Genomic DNA, 8,508 nt, shown 5'->3' with positions numbered 1-8,508 from the left:
TTTTGAATTGAATTAACTAATGTGCTATGATTTATTAATGTTATCAGTCCAAGGTATTATTTTTAACATGTTGTCATAAATATAAAGGGAAGGGTAAACCCCTTTGAAATCCCTCCTGGCCAGGGGAAAGCTCCTCTCACCTGTAAAGGGTTAAGAAGCTAAAGGTAACCTCGCTGGCACCTGACCAAAATGACCAATGAGGAGACAAGATACTTTCAAAAGCTGGGAGGAGGGAGAGAAACAAAGGGTTTGTGTGTCTGTCTGTAGTCGTCTTGGCCAGGGACAGAACAGGAATGGAGCCTTAGAACTTTTAGTAAGTAATCTAGCTAGGTATGTGTTAGATTATGATTTCTTTAAATGGCTGAGAAAAGAATTGTGCTGAATAGAATAACTATTTCTGTCTGTGTATCTTTTTTGTAACTTAAGGTTTTGCCTAGAGGGGTTCTCTATGTTTTTGAATCTAATTACCCTGTAAGATATCTACCATCCTGATTTTACAGGGGGGATTTCTTTATTTCTATTTACTTCTATTTTTTATTAAAAGTCTTCTGGTAAAACACTGAATGCTTTTTCATTGTTCTCAGATCCAAGGGTTTGGGTCTGTGGTCACCTATGCAAATTGGTGAGGCTTTTTATCCAACATTTCCCAGGAAAGGGGGAGTGCAAGTGTTGGGAGGATTGTTCATTGTTCTTAAGATCCAAGGGTCTGGGTCTGTAGTCACCTAGGCGAATTGGTGAGGCTTTTTACCAAACCTTGTCCAGGAAGTAGGGTGCAAGGTTTTGGGAAGTATTTTGGGGGGAAGGACGCGTCCAAACAGCTCTTCCCCAGTAACCAGTATTAGTTTGGTGGTGGTAGCGGCCATTCCAAGGATAACGGGGGTAATATTTTGTACCTTGGGGAAGTTTTGACCTAAGCTGGTAAAGATAAGCTTAGGAGGTTTTTCATGCAGGTCCCCACATCTGTACCCTAGAGTTCAGAGTGGGGGAGGAACCTTGACATGGTGGCAGCGGTGGGATTAACCTGAAATCATTTTGAGATCCAGTTGAGATTTTTTGAACTAGAAATACAGATTTTAAAAAGGAATTTTTAGGAAGTCCAGAAGGCAGCTTTGAAACTGAAAGCAGCTTGGTTTCTCTCTGCTTTGTGGCCAAGCAGAGACAAAAGGGGATTATCTTGTGAATTGCAGGTTTCATTTGCCTGGAGGCAGGGTACTTAACTCCTGCAGGGAAATTCACAGTCTTCCAACCCAGAGGTTTGTTTTTTTTTTCTTTTCTTCCTAAAAGTAAATAGGGGGTGTGTGCTCTACCCATTTGCCTGGAGACAAAAGTGGCAGGGTTTTTTTTTAGGATTTTGATTTTTTTTTTTGTTTTACAAGGAGCACAGGTTTGAAAAGAAATTTTTTTTTTCTTCGTTGGGCTGGGTAAGCAGGTTTCCAAGTAGTTGGAGGTTTTTTGCTTTAATTTGGGCCCAGAGCAGAGACAAGGGAATTGTCTTTTTCTGTAGGCTGACAATCACTATCAGAGAATAGGTATTCTATTCCAGCACAGCAAAATTTTACAGCCAAGTTTTGTTTGTTTATTTCTAAACCTCAGGTGTAAAGTTAGTTAAAAACAGAGAGGTTAGAATGACCAAATCCTCAGCTCGACTACAGCTGGAATTAGCCAAATTTCAGGCTGAGGAAAAACAAAGGGAACATGAAAGACAGATAGAACTCATGCGGCTGGAGAAGGAGGTACAGGAGGCTGCACACAAGAGGGAAATGGAGGCAAGGAAGCATGTGGAGGAGGAGAAGGAAAAAGAGAGGAAGCATGTGGAGGAGGAGAAGGAAAAAGAGAGGAAGCATGTGGAGGAGATGGAGAGGATAAAGGCCCAGCAGAATATACCAACAAACCCTAGCAATCCTTCTCCAGGTACCACTTCCCATCCCAGAAAGTTCCCCACCTACAAGGCAGGTGATGATACTGAGGCCTTCTTAGAAAACTTCGAAAGGGCCTGCCTTGGGTACAGCATCTCTACTGACCAATACATGGTAGAGCTGAGGCCGCAGCTCAGTGGACCCTTAGCTGAGGTGGCAGCTGAAATGCCTAAAGAACACATGAACAAGTATGAACTGTTTAAATCCAAGGCGAGAGTCAGAATGGGGATAACACCCGAGCAGTCTCGTCGGAGGTTCAGAGCCCTAAGGTGGAAACCAGACATGTCATTTACCCGACATGCCTACCACATTGTGAAACATTGGGATGCCTGGATATCAGGAGCAAGTGTTGAATCTCCAGTAAATTTGCCCTTCCTAATGCAAATGGAACAATTCTTAGAGGGTGTTCCTGAGGAAATAGAAAGATACATCCTAGATGGGAAACCCAAAACTGTAATCGAGGCAGGAGAGATTGGAGCCAGATGGGTGGAGGTGGCAGAGAAGAAGAAAACTGGTCGCAGTTGGAGCGGAGACCAGAAGGGACCACCCCAGACCACACCCTATTACCGGGGGCCGCCCAAAGCCCCACCTACCTCCCAAAGAACCCTCCAGACCCCTTATCGTCCCACCACCCCGTTCTCCAGCAACCCTCCTCGTCCCAGTGACCCGTCAGCTGGACGATGTTTTAAGTGTAACGAGCTGGGGCATGTAAAGGCCAACTGCCCCAAGAACCCCAACAGATTACAGTTCATTGCACCGGAATCACACCAGAGGTCCACAGGCCCAGATACCTCCCAGATACCCTTGGAGCGGAGGGAAACTGTGAGTGTGGGCGGGAAGAAGGTCACCGCGTGGAGGGACACCGGAGCACAAGTGTCAGCTATCCATGCTTCCTTAGTGGACCCCAATTTAATCAACCCAGAGATCCAAGTGACGATTCAACCCTTCAAGTCCAACTCTTTCAATTTGCCTACAGCCAAGTTGCCTGTCCAGTACAAGGGCTGGTCAGGAATGTGGACTTTTGCAGTCTATGATGATTATCCCATCCCCATGCTGTTGGGGGAAGACTTGGCCAATCATGTGAAGCAGGCCAAGAGGGTGGGAATGGTCACCCGCAACCAGGCTAAACAAGCCGTGAGGCCTAGCTCTGTTCCGGAAACTTCTATCAGGACCCAGTCAGAGGTGATGGACCTGGACCCCAGGCCAATGTCTGCAACAGCAGTAGTGGATCCAGTCCCAGAGACCCAGACGGAACTAGTCCCAGAACCGGAACCAGCCGAACAACCAACACCAGACCCCGTGTCAGCACTGAATCCAGTACTTGCAACCTCAACACCAGAGGGCCCCACCGAACCTGAACTGGCAGCAGCCGATAACCCTACACAAGAGGCTCAGCCGGAGCCTGAATCCCAACATAGTGCACCAGCGGAGAGCGGTTCACAGTCAACAGAAACAGCTCCATCCCCTATATCGCTTCCAGAGGGACCAAGCCTAGGTCCACAATCCCATGAGGAACTGATGTCTCCAGCATCAAGGGAACAGTTCCAGACCGAACAGGAAGCAGATGAAAGCCTCCAGAGAGCTTGGACGGCGGCACGGAGCAACCCACCGCCTCTCAGCTCTTCTAATCGATCCAGGTTTGTTGTAGAAAGAGGACTTTTATACAAGGAAACTCTTTCTGGGGGACACCAGGAAGACTGGCATCCTCAGAGACAGTTGGTAGTTCCAACTAAATACCGGGCCAAGCTCTTGAGCTTAGCCCATGATCACCCTAGTGGCCATGCTGGGGTGAACAGGACCAAAGACCGTTTGGGGGGGTCATTCCACTGGGAGGGAATGGGCAAGGATGTTTCTACCTATGTCCAGTCTTGTGAGGTGTGCCAAAGAGTGGGAAAACCCCAAGACCAGGTCAAAGCTCCTCTCCAGCCACTCCCCATCATTGAAGTTCCATTTCAGCGAGTAGCTGTGGATATTCTGGGTCCTTTTCCGAAAAAGACACCCAGAGGAAAGCAGTACATACTGACTTTCATGGATTTTGCCACCCGATGGCCGGAAGCAGTAGCTCTAAGCAACACCAGGGCTAAAAGTGTGTGCCAGGCACTAGCAGACATTTTTGCCAGGGTAGGTTGGCCCTCCAACATCCTCACAGATGCAGGGACTAATTTCCTGGCAGGAACTATGAAAAACCTTTGGGAAGCTCATGGGGTAAATCACTTGGTTGCCACTCCTTACCATCATCAAACAAATGGCATGGTGGAGAAGTTTAATGGAACTTTGGGGGCCATGATACGTAAATTCGTAAATGAGCACTCCAATGATTGGGACCTAGTATTGCAGCAGTTGCTCTTTGCCTACAGAGCTGTACCACATCCCAGTTTAGGGTTTTCCCCATTTGAACTTGTATATGGCCGTGAGGTTAAGGGGCCATTGCAGTTGGTGAAGCAGCAATGGGAGGGATTTACACCTTCTCCAGGAACTAACATTCTGGACTTTGTAACCAACCTACAAAACACCCTCCGAACCTCTTTAGCCCTTGCTAGAGAAAACTTACAGGATGCTCAAAAAGAGCAAAAAGCCTGGTATGATAAACATGCCAGAGAGCGTTCCTTCAAAGTAGGAGACCAGGTCATGGTCTTAAAGGCGCTCCAGGCCCATAAAATGGAAGCATCGTGGGAAGGGCCATTCGTGGTCCAGGAGCGCCTGGGAGCTGTTAATTATCTCATAGCATTCCCCACCTCCAACCGAAAGCCTAAGGTGTACCATATTAATTCTCTAAAGCCCTTTTATTCCAGAGAATTAATGGTTTGTCAGTTTACAGCCCAGGGAGGAGACGACGCTGAGTGGCCTGAAGGTGTTTACTACGAAGGGAAATGTGCTGGTGGTGTGGAAGAGGTGAACCTCTCCATGACCCTTGGGCGTATGCAGCGACAGCAGATCCAGGAGCTGTGCACTAGCTACGCGCCAACGTTCTCAGCCACCCCAGGACTGACTGAACGGGCATACCACTCCATTGACACAGGTAATGCTCACCCAATTAGCGTCCACCCTTACCGGGTGTCTCCTCAAGCTAAAACTGCTATAGAACGGGAGATCCAGGATATGTTACAGATGGGTGTAATCCGCCCCTCTGAAAGTGCATGGGCATCTCCAGTGGTTCTAGTTCCCAAACCAGATGGGGAAATACGTTTTTGCGTGGACTACCGTAAGCTAAATGCTGTAACTCGCCCAGACAACTATCCCATGCCACGCACAGATGAACTATTAGAGAAACTGGGAAGGGCCCAGTTCATCTCTACCTTGGACTTAACCAAGGGGTACTGGCAGGTACCGCTAGATGAATCTGCCAAGGAAAGGTCAGCCTTCATCACACATCTCGGGCTGTATGAATTTAATGTACTCCCTTTCGGGCTGCGAAATGCACCCGCCACTTTCCAAAGACTTGTAGATGGTCTCCTAGTGGGATTAGGAGAATATGCAGTCGCCTACCTTGACGATGTGGCCATATTTTCGGATTCCTGGGCAGACCACCTGGAACATCTACAAAAAGTCCTTGAGCGCATAAGGGAGGCAGGACTAACTGTTAAGGCTAAGAAGTGTCAAATAGGCCTAAACAGAGTGACTTACCTTGGACACCAGGTGGGTCAAGGAACTATCAGCCCCCTACAGGCCAAAGTGGATGCTATCCAAAAGTGGCCTGTCCCAAAGTCAAAGAAACAGGTTCAATCCTTCTTAGGCTTGGCCGGTTATTACAGACGATTTGTACCGCACTACAGCCAAATCGCTGCCCCACTGACAGACCTAACCAAAAAGAAACAGCCAAATGCTGTTCAGTGGACCGGAAGGTGTCAGAAGGCCTTTAACAAGCTTAAAGCGACACTCATGTCTGACCCTGTACTAAGGGCCCCAGACTTTGACAAACCGTTCCTAGTAACCACAGATGCATCCGAGCGTGGTGTGGGAGCAGTTTTAATGCAGAAAGGACCTGATCAAGAATTCCACCCTGTAGTGTTTCTCAGCAAAAACTGTCTGAGAGGGAAAGCAACTGGTCAGTCACTGAAAAAGAATGTTATGCCATTGTCTACGCTCTGGAAAAGCTACGCCCATATGTTTGGGGACGGCGTTTCCACCTGCAAACCGACCATGCTGCACTAAAGTGGCTTCACACCGTCAAAGAAACTAACAGAAAACTTCTTCGGTGGAGTTTAGCTCTCCAAGATTTTGATTTCGACATCCAACACATCTCAGGAGCTTCTAACAAAGTGGCTGATGCACTCTCCCGTGAAAGTTTCCCAGAATCAACTGGTTAAAATCGTCCTTGAGATGTGAAAAATATTGTTAGTCTTTATGTACTTGGTAGTATATTTAGAGATGCATGTGTCTTATTAACTCTGTTTTCCTAGAGCTCCAGGAAGAAATCCCAGCCAGTGTTTCACCCTAGCTGAGATTTGGGGGGCGTGTCATAAATATAAAGGGAAGGGTAAACCCCTTTGAAATCCCTCCTGGCCAGGGGAAAGCTCCTCTCACCTGTAAAGGGTTAAGAAGCTAAAGGTAACCTCGCTGGCACCTGACCAAAATGACCAATGAGGAGACAAGATACTTTCAAAAGCTGGGAGGAGGGAGAGAAACAAAGGGTTTGTGTGTCTGTCTGTAGTCGTCTTGGCCAGGGACAGAACAGGAATGGAGCCTTAGAACTTTTAGTAAGTAATCTAGCTAGGTATGTGTTAGATTATGATTTCTTTAAATGGCTGAGAAAAGAATTGTGCTGAATAGAATAACTATTTCTGTCTGTGTATCTTTTTTGTAACTTAAGGTTTTGCCTAGAGGGGTTCTCTATGTTTTTGAATCTAATTACCCTGTAAGATATCTACCATCCTGATTTTACAGGGGGGATTTCTTTATTTCTATTTACTTCTATTTTTTATTAAAAGTCTTCTGGTAAAACACTGAATGCTTTTTCATTGTTCTCAGATCCAAGGGTTTGGGTCTGTGGTCACCTATGCAAATTGGTGAGGCTTTTTATCCAACATTTCCCAGGAAAGGGGGAGTGCAAGTGTTGGGAGGATTGTTCATTGTTCTTAAGATCCAAGGGTCTGGGTCTGTAGTCACCTAGGCGAATTGGTGAGGCTTTTTACCAAACCTTGTCCAGGAAGTAGGGTGCAAGGTTTTGGGAAGTATTTTGGGGGGAAGGACGCGTCCAAACAGCTCTTCCCCAGTAACCAGTATTAGTTTGGTGGTGGTAGCGGCCATTCCAAGGATAACGGGGGTAATATTTTGTACCTTGGGGAAGTTTTGACCTAAGCTGGTAAAGATAAGCTTAGGAGGTTTTTCATGCAGGTCCCCACATCTGTACCCTAGAGTTCAGAGTGGGGGAGGAACCTTGACACATGTTCAGGTGGATTTTTATTATCCTAGTCCTTAGGAAATGTGCATACATTTTTGATACAGCATCTTTTTCACAGCTATTTAATGCTTTATGTTTCTCAAGGTGCATTAATTTCTTTTCTTCTGTATTCCTTTCCATGATGCAGACTAATGCATTTTTATGGCCGTTAATATTAAAGCCCTGTCTTATGGCAACTTTGTATTGTAATAGTAACTTTGACAAATGAATACCTAAAGACTCTTTTCCACCTTGTTTCCCATTCAATACCTCCATGCTATAACTGATAGGCCTTGTGAAGATGCCATTACAATGGCAATCCAGCAGCCAGAATTTTCATTATTTTCCAATTGCTAATAGGAGACAGATACAGTTATGGAACTTAAGTTTGTTGTTCTAATTCAACAGCCATATTTCATAAGTGATTTTCAGAAGTATGAGATTAGTGAGGCTTATGTCTTAGTTTTGGGCTATTGGGTACTAAATATGGGAACCTGAAGCAAATACTCACCAACAACCACATACCACACAACAGAACCACTAACCCAGGAACCTATCCTTGCAACAAAGCCCGTTGCCAACTGTGCCCACATATCTATTCGGGGGACACCATCACAGGGCCTAATAACATCAGCCACACTATCAGAGGCTCGTTCACCTGCACATCCACCAATGTGATATATGCCATCATGTGCCAGCAATGCCCCTCTGCCATGTACATTGGTCAAACTGGACAGTCTCTACGTAAAAGAATAAATGGACACAAATCAGATGTCAAGAATTATAACATTCATAAACCAGTCGGAGAACACTTCAATTTCTCTGGTCACACAATCACAGACATGAAGGTCGCTATCTTACAACAAAAAAACTTCAAATCCAGACTCCAGCGAGAAACTGCTGAATTGGAATTCATTTGCAAATTGGATACTATTAATTTAGGCTTAAATAGAGACTGGGAGTGGCTAAGTCATTATGCAAGGTAACCTATTTCCCCTTGTTTTTTTCTATCCCCCCCCCGACGTTCTGGTTAAACTTGGATTTATGCTGGAAATGGCCCACCTTGATTATCATACACATTGTAAGGAGAGTGGTCAGTTTGGATGAGCTATTACCAGCAGGAGAGTGAGTTTGTGTGTGTGTGGGGGGGGTGTGAGAGAACCTGGATTTGTGCTGGAAATGGCCCACCTTGATTATCATACACTTTGTAAG

General features: G+C 45.9%; 1 protein-coding gene across 1 annotated transcript; it reads left to right on the top strand.

Annotated features, from left to right (window-relative positions):
• The first annotated feature begins 200 nt into the window (after nucleotides 1-200).
• Nucleotides 201-7,794, top strand: LOC140916987 (uncharacterized). Its single transcript, XM_073358883.1, has 3 exons — nucleotides 201-313; nucleotides 1,594-2,498; nucleotides 7,705-7,794. The coding sequence occupies exons 2-3, from the start codon at nucleotides 1,626-1,628 to the stop codon at nucleotides 7,792-7,794; spliced, it is 963 nt and encodes a 320-aa protein (XP_073214984.1). The 5' UTR covers nucleotides 201-313; nucleotides 1,594-1,625.
• Nucleotides 7,795-8,508: the final 714 nt, after the last annotated feature.

Source organism: Lepidochelys kempii, chromosome 9 (assembly GCF_965140265.1).
Source record: "Lepidochelys kempii isolate rLepKem1 chromosome 9, rLepKem1.hap2, whole genome shotgun sequence".
Classification (NCBI taxonomy): Eukaryota; Metazoa; Chordata; order Testudines; family Cheloniidae; genus Lepidochelys; species Lepidochelys kempii.
The sequence above is the reverse complement of the archived record's forward strand: the minus strand, read 5'-3'. Positions and strand labels throughout refer to the sequence as shown.